This window comes from Punica granatum, chromosome 8, assembly GCF_007655135.1.
Source record: "Punica granatum isolate Tunisia-2019 chromosome 8, ASM765513v2, whole genome shotgun sequence".
Lineage (NCBI taxonomy): Eukaryota > Viridiplantae > Streptophyta > Magnoliopsida > Myrtales > Lythraceae > Punica > Punica granatum.
In genome coordinates, this window is record NC_045134.1 from 5,154,837 (window position 1) to 5,171,106 (window position 16,270).

Here is a 16,270-nt window from a genome sequence, read left to right on the forward strand (position 1 = left end):
CGCGCTATGCATAACTTAGTCTCTAATACCATATTAAATTTCCATTTGGGCTTATATGGGCTTGGGCCCATATCCACTTAAAAGCTCAAGCTGATAAGTAATGGTACCCAAGTACCATATAAATCCATGGATATTTTTTTTCTTTTTCGATGTGAAATTTATCCAATTTTACTCATCAACAGACCTAGAGGATGTCAATTTGTCAAACCAAAACCAGCAGATTCTACCACGTCCTGAACTAATTTTAGCAATGGAGCAGACCATCCCACGGAGCTTTAGCAGTTTTCTCCAGGCATAGGAGCAGCTACTAGACGCCTTCGGAGACTAGAAATCTCTACCGTTATGTGTAAACAGCTACAAAAACAGGAGGGAAAAAAGAAAACGAATATCTATAAGAAATGTTTTAATGAGAGATTAGTTATCTTAACCTCTACTTTTATATTAGAAAATGGTGTGTAAGGTGACATGCGCTCTCACCTAAAACTAATTATTTAGGGTGTGTTTGTTTTACAAATAATATTCAACTTAACTCAACTCAACTCTAATTATCTTCAATTCAACATCACAATCATTACTTTTTTTATTTTTTAAATATTTTTAACCATTCAATTCAATTTTTAATATTAAATTTTCTCAACTATTCATTACTTTTTCACAATTCAACAATACAATTATTACTTAATCATTATTTTCTCTCAATTATTTATTACTTTTTCACACTTTTTCTCATAATTCAACAATATAATCATTACAAACCAATTAAAACCAAAACTCAACTCAACTCAACTCTCAATCCAAACGCACTCTTAGATTTTCTTTTTATTTTACCAGACTCGCATACCACTTTTTGTAATCAAAAACTTATACTTTCATTAATTATTGAAAATAATTCATGAGATGAAAAATATCACTAGTTTCTTCTTTTTTCTGTCATTTTCTTCCTTAACATTTTTATTTTTATTTTTATTTTCTGTTATAATGGAGGTATAGGTATTTAATACAAGGAAATCAGGAAATCAAATAAAGAAAAATCGATAATCCTTTCATAAAAGTCGAACATATTTAAATTTTTAAATCAAAAGTGAAAGCGTATATTTTTATACTCTGCAACTTCTTTCACCTCCTTTTCTCAATTTAACTGTCTAGACTTTCTTCCCTGAAATCCGGGAAACCCAGCAGAAGGGGAATTCGTAATATCCACTCAAATTTCTATGGATAGAATTTGCGAGGAGACTTTGCAGACGAACAGAGATAACCTTTTCTTTTTTTCTTTTTCTCTTTTCCTTTTTCCTGGCAGCTTTTAGCTGTCAAAAAATGTCTTTTTATGGTCTCGCTTCTCTTTCCGTCCCATGTGCCATTGGACCACATTTTGATTTTTCATCTTCTCTGATACTTACTCTCTTACTATTTTCGGCTGGTTGTAATTATTGGTGAGACTCAAAACTCACGAAGATAGAATTGAAATGCTTAAACTTTCCATGCCTTATCTACAATGTCGAATGACAAATACCAATCTCGAGTCTAGATAATTCTTATATTAGTAGAAGGCACAGGAAAATGTATATATTTGCAATCAATGGGAACATATATTCTTGTATTGATGTTCACAATCTGTTTAGAAGGATGATTATGGAACTCATCAAATAAGGAGAAGCTCAACATGTACGAGAACAAAACTTAAAGATTGATAAACATTAATTGATTGGAAATTGCCAATATAAATTGAACCGCCGATTAACTATGTATCATTATATAGATAAATGGGGTATAATGGTAGACATTTCTCATTTGGAACACTACAGAGATTTCATATCCAATTGTCATTATCAAAGCTTCTCTCCTATTAAATCTTTGATGAGTAAATCAGATATTTCTATTGGGGATGTAAGACTTATTCTATGGATTTCATTCCATACTGTAAAAAGAATACTCTGGAAAATGGAATTGCATGCAGTAAATAATATCTGACAAGATATTTCTCTTGTGTTCTATAATTACAGACAAAAAGAGGGATCTTGTCTCTATCTGCAAAAGAGATCACAATCCCGACATGCATCACGGACTGGAATTTGTCGTTCTTAACGTTCCCATTTTGTGTTAGGCCATGCTCCTGAATTCCATATCCAGTATGCATGGGGGCGTTATCCAATCGACCAATCACAACGTCCCAAACTAAACCTACGTAGATGACGTTTTTTTCGCCTTTCACGGTTGATTCTCGTCACTGAAACCATGGCCTCTGTCAAACGCAATCATTTCTCTTATAACTGGAAAAAATTAAAAAGAAAATATCTATTATAACAAATATCTACGAGAATGTGCTCGTTGGCCTCGGTTCCCTAGACTTACCTTCTATATAATTGGAACCACTGCCATTCGTCAAAGCAACCACTCGAAAGAGGCTTTCCTTATCACCAAAAGGGCGGAGACTAGACATATTAAGATATGGTTCTCCAAACCCTCCTCCTCTTCTCCCTCCTCCTCTTCTCAACTGAAGCAGCAGTCCAGGACTTCTGCGTCGGGGACCTAGCAGCCCCGGAGAGTCCAGCAGGCTACTCATGCAAGCCCGCCGCTAAGGTCACGGTGAATGATTTTGTCTACTCGGGCCTTGGTGCGATGGGCAACACCTCGAACCTGATAAAAGCAGCCGTCACCCCAGCATTCTCGGCCCAGTTCCCGGGCCTTAATGGGCTAGGCTTGTCGATAGCCCGCCTAGACCTAGCACCTGGCGGGGTCATCCCAATGCACACCCACCCCGGTGGTTCAGAGGTCCTGCTGGTGATCCAGGGCACCATCTGCGCAGGGTTCATCTCATCGTCAGCCAACAAGGTCTACTTCAAGAACCTCAACAAGGGTGACATTATGGTGTTCCCTCAAGGACTACTGCACTTCCAGATAAATTCCGGTAAGGGCCCCTCGTTGGCCGTCGTGAGCTTCAGCAGCCCGAGTCCGGGACTTCAGATAACAGACTTCGCACTGTTCGCCAACGACTTGCCCACCGAGTTGGTGGCAGCTACAACTTTCCTCGACGTAGCGCAGATCAAGAAGCTCAAGGGCGTTCTTGGCGGCACCAACTGAGGTCTCGAAATTCTTATGCATTGCACATTGAACAACTGAGCCACTTGTAAAAGAATCTCTAAAGAAGGGAAAAAGATGAATCTTGGTCTCTAGTCGCCTTTTCTTTCTTGTAACCTGTTAGTCCAGTTCGAGTCTTCGATGTGTGTAGTGGATGAGTCTATTCTAATTGAAGTTTAAATAAATGGAGTACCTAGAAAAACTTTTTCAAGTAATCTGTATCGGTGCTCCAATGATTAAAGGCACGTCATTTCAGAGATTTCTTTTGTTCCTAGTCTAAGGAAAATATATTTAATCTTACCCGTCCGTTTGAATCTAAGAAAATGGAGGGAGGGGAAGGAGATGAGTGGAAGGAGGAGTTTGCATATAGGATTCTTCAAAATTACTATACAAACTCCACCTCTCTTCACTTTCCTTTCCCTCTGTTTTGCTCGATGCAAAGAGAGGAAAGTATCACCATGTAGTGATGAGCAAGAGTAAGACCATTAACGATATAGCTTGACCGCAGTTTATCACGTACCGTTCATGCTGGTATATCAGGTTTGTCCAGATGCCATTGGAAAGTAATTGCTAAGAAGACATAATGACCGCAGTCAGTCCGGATGGATTGATATCGAAGAGGTTAAACTAATTTTATGCTACAAAGCACTGAACATAATAGTGCCAGAGCAGACAAAATCTATATGACGGTCGTTCCACTCTTTTCCAGGTCTGCATCACCTGGTACATCCATCACTACTCCAAATTGGAGATGGGTCAGCCCACTAAAAGTTACAACTTTCCCAATAATAAATTCTCTTCACTAATAATATTCGAATCTGAAACTTTACTCAAGAGAAGCAGGTGACGAACTACTTGTAACAACTTGTGGTTATAAAGGTTCCACTCTTTTAAGATCTAATTTTGTGGATGGTTCTTTCAAATTTAACTATTTCCTAAGAACTAGGATATTTATGTCCTAGTGTATAAATAAGAATATATAGGAGGCTCTGCCCTTTGAACCAATTTAGAGGGTGTTCATGCTCTTCTCAATGGTGATATCATTGAAACCTCCATGTATACATGGTGATACCATTGAAGCCTCCACATATGCCCGTCTTTGTGTAATTTAATTTTTCTCAGGCTTTGTCCGCGTTATCTTACAAAAAAGAAATCTTGCTTCATTTCACCAGGATTTAAAAATAAAAAAGAAAGAAAAGAAAAGAAAAGAAAACTTGCTTCAAATTGTTATGGACATAACTCATTCTTTTGATAATATTTAAAGCCTACAAGCGAAAAATGAATTTTAATAAGTTATTACTTGAGAATGTCCATAAAAAACTATTTGTCATTTGGCTTTTCTTTTGAAGAGATCACAGATATCCTCATTTTATTAGCTGAGACGAATCACATCCAGACGTCAAATTGAGCTAACAGATGTATCAAACCACTTGAACTAGTCTACGTTGGTGAGCGCACACCATAATTTAGTTCATGGAAATTATTTCTTTGAAATTAAACTCGTCGATGTTATAAAAAAAAATCTAAATTAGAACGTTGAACTAGCTTAAAATTTACCCAAAAAATAAAATTGTGTAGGACATCGAACTAGTTTAGAATTTACCCTTAAAAAAAACTAGTTTAGAAGGACTTTTTTTTTTATAACAAGGGGTTTTGGGCTTAGGCCTTAATCCCTCCGGTTCACATGAATACCCTGTAAGCTCATGGGACAAGTTAGTCTGACGACACAAGCTGTGCAGGTGGCTCAATAAGGAATATTCTCCTGTATTGTTTATAAGATGACTTGAACTGTGGGATTTCTCCAAAAAAATCACGCTCCTTAATCATCAGGTCAATTTTATTATTATTTTGCCGTAGTTTAGAAGGAAATTCAAGGGTAATTATTCATAAGAGTAACAAGAAGTTTTCCCCTTGAATGGAGAAAGGTAACATGTGCCTCTTTGCCTAAAGGACTTAATAACTATATATATATATATATATATATGGTTAAAAATTATTTTAATTGCTAAAAGTGACTCTTTAGTAACTAAATTAATTTCTTAGTTGTTAATAAATTATTTTGTTGTAGTGTATAAGGTTTTGTAAATTCCTTTGTAGAATTAATTCTATGAAAATCCAATTTACTTTTAGATTTTATGTCTTAAGAAAACGGGGATGGAAACCCAATAAAACTAAAACGAAACTACATTACGCAGAAATGGAGCACTCCAACAATATCAATCACAAAGGAGAGTTTAACTCACGAAGATATGATGACTTGATGAGAGATATAATAATTTTCGAGTATCCGATCAGCACAAATATTTCCCTCTCTAAATGTTAGAAACCAAGTGCACCAGCCGTGCGGAAGACAGGTGGAGCAGCGTCCCCCGTCCTACGACTAAATGGCAGACAAACTCGGAGTCGATTTTGGTTCGAGACGGAGTAGCGTACACATACACGCTGATTTTCGATTTCTCAAATTCTTTTGGGTAAAAAATTTCTTCATTTTTCAACACAAAATAAAAACCAAAAGAAAAAGATTGTAACATATGTATGCACGCTACTCGAGTGAATAGGTGGCAGCAGTGAACAAATCAGTGAAATTCCCAGTGAACTGTCTGAACATACAGTCTTGTGAGTGGACGTATTGACTTGATATCTTAGGCATTTTGGTCAGTTTCACTATATAAAATATACAATTGAGGTATAATCAAGTTATGGATGTAAATTGACACTTATTTCTCCTAAATAAGATTTCGTATTTGAATATTGTAAATAAAAAAAATTCATAATTGAGATAATTTTATTTCTTGGTGAGCTGATGAGGCTCCGACATGATTAGTCGAGCTCATTGGGTACTGACTGGTTGTCAATTTTAAAAAGAAACTTGTTCAATGCGTCCCATCTGACTATCCAACTGAAAAAGAAAGAAAAAAAAAAGAGAAAACAAAAAACAAAGGACTTACTTCTCTCTCCCCCCAAAAAAAAAACCTTCGATATATAGAAAAAGTAAACTGTATAAATTTGGACGTGGAAATCTTTTATACATAATACATCGTACTGACTGTGACAGTGCAACTGCCGATCGAGGTCTTTGCTTAAGGAAACTATATATATAATTTGCACTAATCAATTGAACGTACGGTTGTAGGTTAACCAGGACTCAATGTTGCTGGGCATGGACTTCTTACAAATTTTATAATTACATTTTATTTGTAAAAGAAAAAAAAAGATAATTATTTCAACACATGCATTTTGTGCGGAAATAGGCTGGAATAATTGCCAAGGTTCATAATAAAAATATATGATTGTTGGGGGAATATCTTGAAATTGAAATATCGCGGAGAACATTCTTTTGTTACAATAGTTGTTATTTTGGTGTCATCATTCCGTTCTGTATTTCCGCAAAGTATTGGAGACGGGAGCTTTGCATTTATGCATGTGTAAATCTCACAGATCAATGAGATGAATTTTGCGTTCTTTTCCCAGACAATTTTGCTCTATTTAATTTGGTATCATAAATGTGAAGATCATACAGTTTTGGGTTAATGTGTCATGGCCGAGAAGAAACGATTGATCCATCGTCACCCTATTTCCTAAGTACTTCGGATAATCTGGGAACTCCTTTTTTCACTTGCGTTCTCAGAGGCAAGAACTATTAGACTTGGGCAAGAGCCACGAAGAGAGCATTGAAGGTGAAGAACAAGCTAGGGTTTATTGATAGGTCTCTATCGAAGCAGCTCGACCTAACCTACCCACAATACAACTTTTGGAGTATCAATAACTCGATGATTGGCTCGTGCATTTTTCATTCACTTGATAAAAGCGTGCAAGGAATCGTGGATTATATTAGGAGGCCAAAACGATGTGGAATGAATTGAAGCAACGATAATATATTTCCATTGAAGTCTAACTCTAAAGTCTTCCTTTTTCAAAAAAAAAAAAAAACTCTTCGTCTAGATCTGATGTAGATTAATGGTGAACCCCAACTAAGTAGGTGCAAGAGGCCTCTTGTAGCAGTGGGGGATTAGCGCACCGTATGACAAGACATCGTGGTGTGATTGGATTCGTAAGATATTCATCAACATTTTCACATTTGTGGTCCCATTTCACTGTACTAATCCATACAATGAACGATCAAAATACAAAAGCACTGTTTCTCCTTTTTTTTCAGTTACTGAAAAAAGTTGATCAATCTTGTTAGGAACTAGAAAATTGGCCAGACTTATTGGCCCCACTTATCATCATGGACCCATCTTGATGCACCAAATCATTAATAATCTCTAGATGAAATATTTCCTCCATAATTATCTCTCATATATCGCAAATATCTTTGATGTTATATTTTCCTAATATGGACTTAATATCTTTATGGGATATTCCTTTATTTATTATATGCATTCACATATTTTGAGCGGACTACGATATCCCGATACAAATATCTCGAGACTCCTATAAATACCTGCCAGATATGCCTAAACCCTAGATTCAATTCTTTACTCTTTCTGAGAAGTCTCTCATTTAAGTATCGGAAATGAAAATTGTGATTCCCTTTAAGTTCTTCCCCTTTTTTGCGGGTCCCTCATTGAAGCTCGAGGGTCATGACCTATACAAGATCAAGATTGGATTTTTCCGACCTCAACAAACCTAATACAATTAATGAAATATAAATTGGATACGACTAGTCTCACAATGAGTAATGAGCCTGAAATTTCTTGATTGCCGAGCGAAATCATGCGCCAGTGGACTATGTCCTTTTTTATAAGCAATTTCTCCTTTCACTTCCGACGAGGTTGTGATGCCCGCACCTTGCCGAGGGTCAAAAATTACATTCACCAATTAGTCTAAAAACGTAAAGTCAAAATAATTAAATTTTGATTTTTATCTCTTAAAAAAAAGGAGTGATTTTGAGTTGCATAATCGTTTAATTTAAAAACTTAACATTATTGAATACAACGTTATTTAATTATTTATTATTCAATGCTCATCCTTTAGTGGCTGGATTAGTTTTGGACGCCCATCGTATGGAAATAATTAAATGGGGGCCAAACGCGTCTGTAATAACATGCGCTTTTATACCATATGAGATTTTTAGATATCATAACCGTCTAATCTAAAAGATTAATCTTTTTATATATTTTTTGGTTTAATTATTTATTATTTAAAAAAGATTAAAATCAAATTAACTTAAAAAGCATATATGGTAGGTGTATTATGATATTACTTCAGCATTGCATACGATTGATTTTTCTTTTTTATAAGAGAATTACATATCATTTTAATGATTTGAAGAGATGCTTGACAGATGATATATTATCTCAACATAAATGGATAGGTTGGCTAGATGGAAGTGAAAACGAAAAAATGACTTTCAACTATGTTATAATATATATATATATATAGTACATTAAAACAATTATTATTGAGTTTTTCACTATATAAATAACACATGCTCAGTTTTAAAATTAATTTTTAGGAAGATGAGTTTGGATATGGTGGAGAAAAACATATGATGATTGTATTTAAACATATTGGAATGGATTAGAATGATAAAATTGAAAGATTGTACAAGTTTTTTTTACTAAATAAAAGGTTAGGTTGGATTATTAATTCGCTGTGGCTACTTTAGCTAAGGAAACCTAACCACTACGGAATGTTCCTTTTGTCATAGTTCGCTGAGACTTTAGCCTAACTTGGTCACCGCAACCCCACCAACACACTAGTGAATTAAGTACAAGACCCACTGGATCAAGCATTATGGGCCGGCCACCGTCATTCCATAATACACCCACATAGTGGCTACTCTACGTCCTCAGTGAGGTTCGAACTCTTGATATTCAAGTGAGACGCTTAAAACTTAACTACTAGACCACCGTGCTGGTGGTGAAAGATTGTATAAGTTGGTAGAAGTTTTTAGAGGGATAAAATTGAAATATCTCATATTGGAATTGATTGGAAGGATGAAATTGAAAAATTATATAATTTGGTAGGAGTTTTTAGAGGGATAAAATTGAAAGACTAAATAAAGTTATAGGAGTTTCTAATTTGAAGATATAAAAAGTTTGAGGAAATTTAAACCAAAATGAAAAAACCTTTTGGCCGGGCAAGGATCGAACTTGGGCCTCGGCTACGGGAGGGGGCCGTCCTTCCAGAAGAGCAAATGTTCTCACGAGCAGCATCGTATAAACGATATTATTTTAGAGAAAAAGATAAAAAGCTAAAAAATGTAGGCTCGACAGTATGATACATTATTTGCTTTTGATCTGTTTATAAATATGAAATGAAAGTTCATCTTTTTGCATCATCTTTCTATCTACTTAATTTTTCCTACACTCTAAGTCTCCCCATTTTTCATTGCACCGATGCATATTCCAATATATTTTTCTATATAAGGAATATCCGGCTTTCACTTGACTAATCATCTCAACCCACAATGAATTCCTTGCAAAACTATGGGATAAGGCCTCCGATCACGCATATGTCGATTCTTAGTTTCATTTTAATAGAATATTGACTCTTTATACATGATATCCGCATATAATGAAATGGTTGGAATACATATTTATTTACCATCATGATAATTAGTTCTTTCACAATTTGTAGTATTTATTATGATTTTTTACATATAGTTTCTTAGTATTTTTAATCGTACATTATATATGTTAATTATTTAATCTCTGTCATATAAAAATTGATTCAAATTTACTGCACAACATACTGTATCAGCTAGTTTTCATTAAACCTATAAGCAGTTGAGTCTAAATTCACCCGAAGAGTTCGAGCTAAACGCTAGTGCTACCCAAGTCTTCCACTTCCATACTTGATAATTGACTATGATGTGCATTTTCTCTTCCAACACACGGACTAAACAAACCATAAATTCCACACTCAGACTAAACATCAGAGGAATAATCACTCTAATACCAAGTTTTTTTTATGTACATTGGTATTCAAAAATCCAATTGCCCTCGATGATCGAGTTGGATCAGGCCACTAGGGGTGTTCTCTATCCACAAGAGCCAAATTTGAAATCTTATGGGAACAAGAACCGAACCACTTGAACTAACCCAATTGATCCATGTTAAATTTTGATTAAGTCCATAAGTGATTGACTGCATTTATTTCTAAAGTTCAAGCAGATAAGTGATAATATTCGTAACTCTTATACTTTAATTTTTGTTTGCAGAATTCTAATTCTCAACACCTCTCTATATATAGTAAGACTAGTTTTTTTTTTGTCCGTGCATTGCAAATAATGATGAACGAAATTTTGTTTTCATTTGTCTGCGTCTGACAGCAGCGCGGCAGTGAAGCATCAGTATTGCTTGGAAAGCTCTGCACTATTTTGGTCAGAGTGGTACTGGTAATTATTTTGTTATTTATTATTTTCACTTATTTATTCATGAATTCTAATTAAAATGCAGCATTTGGGGTGATCAAGTGCATCAAAGATGAATTCAAACACAGATGCACGCGTAGGCTGTAGGCTTGTGAAAATTGCCTAGAGATCTCACGCAATATTACTCCGCGTGAGATACTTCAGTTGTTTCGAAGTCAACCTATTCTATATTTTGCAGTGGAGAGCGGCACAGTTGAAATAATAGCCATTTGCCTTCAGTATTTTCCCCATTTGATTTGGATCGAGTCGTCATCATCTGGGACCATACTTCAGGAAGCGGTGACCCTACAATGAGAAAAGGTGCTTAATCTTATGCTCGAAAAGAATGGAACTAACAAAGACTTAGCCAACATTAACAGAAGTGGTCAGACAATTTTGCGTAGTGCTGCAAAACTATCCCCTTACCCTGGACTTTTATCTATATCCTGTCCTGCACTACAAATGCAAAGAGAGTTGCAAAGGTTTAAGGTGCGATCCATGCTTCTTACCGGTTTTGCCTTGGATTTGCATTTTCCTGCTTGGACACTACAGTTTTATGGACTTGCTTGCCTCTCCAGGCTGTGGAAGAGTTCGTTCATCCCCCGGTCAGAGTACAAAAGGATAACGATGGCCTAGCAGCTCGTGAACTGTTAGCAAAGGAGCACCAGGACTTACTTAGAGATGCGGAGAAATGGATGAAGGATACGTCAAACTCCTGCATGGTGGTGTCCGCCCTCACAGCTACCGTTGTATTTGCAGCGGCTTTCACAGTTCCCGGTGGAAATGTTGATGGCAAAGGCAGTCCGCGGTTTCTAACTGAGCAAGTATTCACGTGGTTTGCTGTTGACGTGCTAGCTCTCTTTTCCTCTGCAACTGCCATCTCAATGTTCTTGTCTATCCTGACGGCATGGTACGCGGAAAAGGATTTCCTCCATGCGCTCCCCAAGAGGTTGATATTAGGATTTGCGTCCTTATTCCTTGCCACAGCAACCTTGATGGTTGCATACGGAGCAACACTATATATGGCCCTAAGTGGAGTAAACTGGCAATTTCGTCTCTGGCTAACGTAAGTTGCATCATCTGGGTCCCTGAAAAAAATGTTACATCAAATTCGTCCATGGTCACATCGAATTCGTCCCTGATCACATCGAATTCGTCCATGGTCTCATCAAGCTCGTCCCTGGTCACATCAAATTCGTCCCTGGTCACATCAAATTCGTCCCTGATCACATCAAGTTCGTCTTTGGGCACATCGAATTCGTCCATGGTAACATCAATTATGTCCTTCGTCACATCAGTTTGGTCATTGGTAACATCAAATCCATCCCTCTGTCCTTTACCGTTATAACTCCGTGAGAGCCCCAGATTGATGTGTATCAAAAAGATTCTTATGTCTATATTTGTAATTTAGGCTTCTTTTTTATTCATATTTTTTATACAACTTTGGTTTTCCAATTATCATCTTTTTTTTTCTTTTTTTTATACAACTTTGGTTTTCCAATTATCATCTCTTTTTTTTCATCTTTTTTATACAACTTTGGTTTTCCAATTATCAACTTTTTTTTTTCATCTTTTTTATACAACTTTGGTTTCCAATTATCATTTTTTTTTTCATCTTTTTTATACAACTTTGGTTTCCAATTATCATCAACATAGTCCTTATCCCTTACATCGATATAGTCCTCTACCTTTAATGAAACAGATTGAGCACTCTGTAACATATTTACTGTAATATAAGCTCAAAATCTGTTATGCACTAGTGTGAGAACATAAGGATAAAATTTCAAAATGAATAAAGCAACCGAACCAATTAGCGACAATTAATATTAATTTAATATTACAATTAGAGGTTCCGAGTCACCCCAGTTACAAAATACATCAACTTTAATATATAACAATTTAGCAAAAAACCCAGCATGTACAATTCAGCATGCATACTGCCTTCAGCATAATCCAGCATGTACAATTCAGCATGTATAGTCTTCAGCATGTACAATCCAGCTAAAAACACAGCAAAAAACTATCTATGTTCCAACCTAATTACATTCCAATATTCACAATCTTCACAATCCAAAATGCATCTAAACTTCTAAAGCAAGATCAACAGCAACCAAAATGAGCAAGAAAAGACAACTATCATCATTGAGGAGGCCTTGGTACTCCTGTGTTCATAAAGGCTGCAAACCTCTGGGCAGTTCCAGCACTGGTACCTTCAATGGTTTTCTTTGTAATAAGAGCTCTTGGATGAGGCATCATGCTAGGTCTCATAGGCGGTGGTCTGAATGCAATTCCACCTGGAGGAGTGACCTGTATGTTGGCAAAATCATCTGCATAGGGAAAGTACTGACAAGGATCCTATACATCAAGCAAAATGATATTAGGCTGACAAAGTTAATTAATTTAATAATGTCATGCTGAAATTATTTTTAAAAAAAAGTAAATTTTTACATGTGTGGTGGAGTGATGGTCAGTCTGTAAGGGTTGTGCTGATTGAAGCTCAGGTTGAGATGGGATAGGACCAAAATGTCCATCCTGAGCAACAGCTGGTGCATCATTTGCATTGTCACCTGCAGTAGCTGAGCCCCCCTCACCTGGCACCTGAGATGCTATGGTTTCCTCATTTGCACCATCAATTGGCACATCAGATGGCCTCGTTTCGTTAGTAGCAGCAGCTGTGTCCCCATCACCTAAGTTAGCCTTGCAACTGGTCTTCTTATGTCCAACTTGTTTGTATCGGGAGCAACTAGGAGGGCCAAGCTTCCTCTTTATCTTGTGAGGATTAGAGTCTTCTTCTGGTGCCTTCTTTCTCTTGGTTTTTGGTTTCCCTGGTTTTCTCTTCACAATGGGAGGTTGGATAGGGTCAAAACCAGTTGTCTCACAAAATCCCTCACCAGTTGCAGGGTTGATGTAATTGGAGTATATCTTATCATTGGTCTCCTTGGTTAGCCAACAGTTGACAAATTTTTTAGTTTTTTCACCATTGTGGCTGATACAAGCAATGGCATACTCACATGGAATGCTAGACAACTCCCAAGATCTGCATTAACAAGTCATCTCTTTCAAGTCAACAGCACACTTTGAATGGAGAGGACAAGTTACCTCAAACTTTGCTCTATTGGGATCCCCTGACCAGTGAGGAGTCCAATAGATTGACTTCTGATGCAGTTTATCAAGCTTCATTTGGATTTGTTTACAGAGGGGTCCTTGGCTCTTGGCAATCAATGCCTGTGTCTTCACCATCTTACTAGTGATATACATCATTACCCCTTCAAGTATCGTAATTATGGGCTTACCCCTATATTTGAGGATTGCCCCATTGAACTGCTCACACATATTGGATGTGACTGCCTGATTCTTGCATACAGTGTCAAAGGCTGACATGTTCCACCTATCAGTAGGGATGTCATCCAGCCATTTTGCAGCATCCTTATTCAGCCTGTCAAGCACCATCATTGCTTCAGCAAAATAGCGTTGTGCTGTTGCCTTAGCACAGGCCCAGAATGCTCTTTCATACTCTGGGGTGTTGCTAAATTTCTTAATGAAGTTAGCAAAGATATGTCTGCAACAATATCTATGTGGTGCACCATGGCAAACTAACTCCAAATCACTATCCAGTCCCTGCATCAGAAATGAAAAAATTAATGCAAATAAGTTATCAGTATGAGAACCTAAAGGATGTTATTATATTTTCATGCGAATGACAAGATTGGTTACCTTTTGTCTATCAGAAATACAAGTGAACCCCTTCTCCACTGGATCTCTTAGATCATTCACTAGGTTTTCAAGAAACCAAATCCAGTTTTCCTTGTTCTCCACATTCATAATGCCGTATGCTATCACATAAAAAGAGTTGTTCCCATCCTGACTCATAGCAGATAGCAATTGTCTATCATAATATCTTTTGAGGAAGCAGCCATCCAAGCCAATCAGGGGTCTACATCCAGTCAAAAAGCCCATTTTGCAAGCTTCCAAACAAATATACATTCTGTAAAACTCATGAGTATATGGTGTACATCGCAAGCCAATAGTTGATCTAGGATTTCTCTTCAATAGCTCATTAGCATAATCACGCAACTTTGCATATTGCTCCTTCTCTTGGCCTTCACAGATTTCATGAGCCAATTTCAGAGCCCTAGATACCATGGCATCATTCATCTTTACCTTATACATGTTGATCATGTAGTCATATGCTACTTGTCCAGTTACATCTGGTTAGATCCTGACAAGTGCGACCAACTTAGGGGCTATCCACTCTCTTGTTGCAAGCTTGTTTGTCATCCTTCTAGCACATGTGTGCTCAGAGTGGAAAGTCTTCACTTAGAAGACTTTACTTGCCTTTTTTTTTTAGCATAGTATGGCCCAAGGACATCCATTGCCCTTACCACCCACATCCCTCTCAACACATAAAGCTTTGACCCTCTCATTATCATTTTTCACAAAATCAACTTCCCTCCCAATTGAGATATTCAAATCTCTCACAGCATTCTTGAACTGCTCCAAACTCTCAAACTCCATTGACTTAGTGATAACAACACTGCTTTCATCTTCTGGATTGAAACATGGGTACCTGGTTACCTCATTGTCTGAATCTTCATCATGGATTGACTTCATCTCATCTGTTTCATAGCCCTCACATACCTGCTCTTCTTCAAAGTTGGCATCAGATGTGGATGCACCAGCAGCAGCACCAGTAGTAGCACTAGCAACAGCAGATGAGAATGTAGCAGGACGTCTGTATATTTCATCTGTAGTGCTTCCTTCCATCTCTTGTACAAAGCTGAAAGTACCTACAAACATGTGCTCCATCTCAGCAGTTGTCTTGTCCTTAAACCTTTCTTTACTCTTATATCCTTTTTTCTTAATGGATTTTGAGGTAGAATAGCTTGATTTCTCATTGCACTTTCTCTCCATTTTCTTCCCAGACAGTGTGCTTTCTTCACCTCCCTGCACTTCTCCTTCACCTCCTTGTACTCCTTCTCCTCCACCTGAATCAACTCTTCCATCATCAAACTCCTCTGAATTGTTGTCATCTAGTCCCAACTTGTAGCTGCTGTCCTCTATGATGTCATCTTCTTGATCACCTTCCTTTTCCTGATCACCTTCATCTTCTTGATCACGTTCTTCTTCCTGATCATCTTCCTGTCCCTGATCATCTTTCCGTCCCTGATCATCATCTTCTTCTTGATCACCTACCTCTCCCTGATCAGCTTCCTCTCCCCGATGACTTTCCTCTTGCATTCTCTTTCTCTCTAGCTCTCGAACCTCATCTAAAGAAATTTCTTCAAGAACATCTACTACATTGTGCTCAAAGTACAAGTGAACCTCTTTACAGGGCTCATTAACTTCTGCAAGTATATTAAACAATAATCTTGCATCATCATCACTAGCTAAAGGCTCAAATCCAACATCCAAATCACTAAAGATTGGATTTTGATAGAAGCAGGCAGTGGGTTTGGTCTTATATGTGTTGCCAAGCATGTCTAAAACCCCTGCAACAGTGAACTTATCTATGTCTTCATCCTTCTTCACTTCCACAACACCACCTTCATATCGCAAAATGGGATCTCTAACAAACTTTCCCCCATGATGCATAACCACATCGATTGTCCTAAGTGTGTTTCCACTGCCAAAGACCACAGAAAACCAAAACTTAGAAAACCCCCCATTTTGTTTTGTTAGCTAAAGCAGTGTCTCAACTCAGACAATTGGAATGCGTAAACTGTAACCAAACTTTAATGCATGTTCCGATCATCAACAAAAATGTCATTCTTTTTGCTTAAAACAATAGCCTGTCATAGTTAGCCGGAGACATACCTTGGCTCGCGGACAAATCTG

The 16,270-nt window shown here is 37.1% G+C and overlaps 2 protein-coding genes across 2 annotated transcripts; both read left to right on the forward strand.

The window, feature by feature from the left end:
• The first annotated feature begins 2,374 nt into the window (after window positions 1-2,374).
• Window positions 2,375-3,334, forward strand: LOC116216063 (auxin-binding protein ABP19a-like). The gene has a single exon (XM_031551981.1). It carries the CDS (start codon window positions 2,446-2,448, stop codon window positions 3,076-3,078), a length of 633 nt encoding a protein of 210 aa, XP_031407841.1. The 5' UTR covers window positions 2,375-2,445; the 3' UTR covers window positions 3,079-3,334.
• A 7,434-nt stretch (window positions 3,335-10,768) lies between these two features.
• Window positions 10,769-11,505, forward strand: LOC116187885 (protein ACCELERATED CELL DEATH 6-like). Its single transcript, XM_031516880.1, has 2 exons — window positions 10,769-10,924; window positions 11,014-11,505. The coding sequence occupies exons 1-2, from the start codon at window positions 10,769-10,771 to the stop codon at window positions 11,503-11,505; spliced, it is 648 nt and encodes a 215-aa protein (XP_031372740.1).
• The last annotated feature ends 4,765 nt before the right edge of the window (window positions 11,506-16,270 follow it).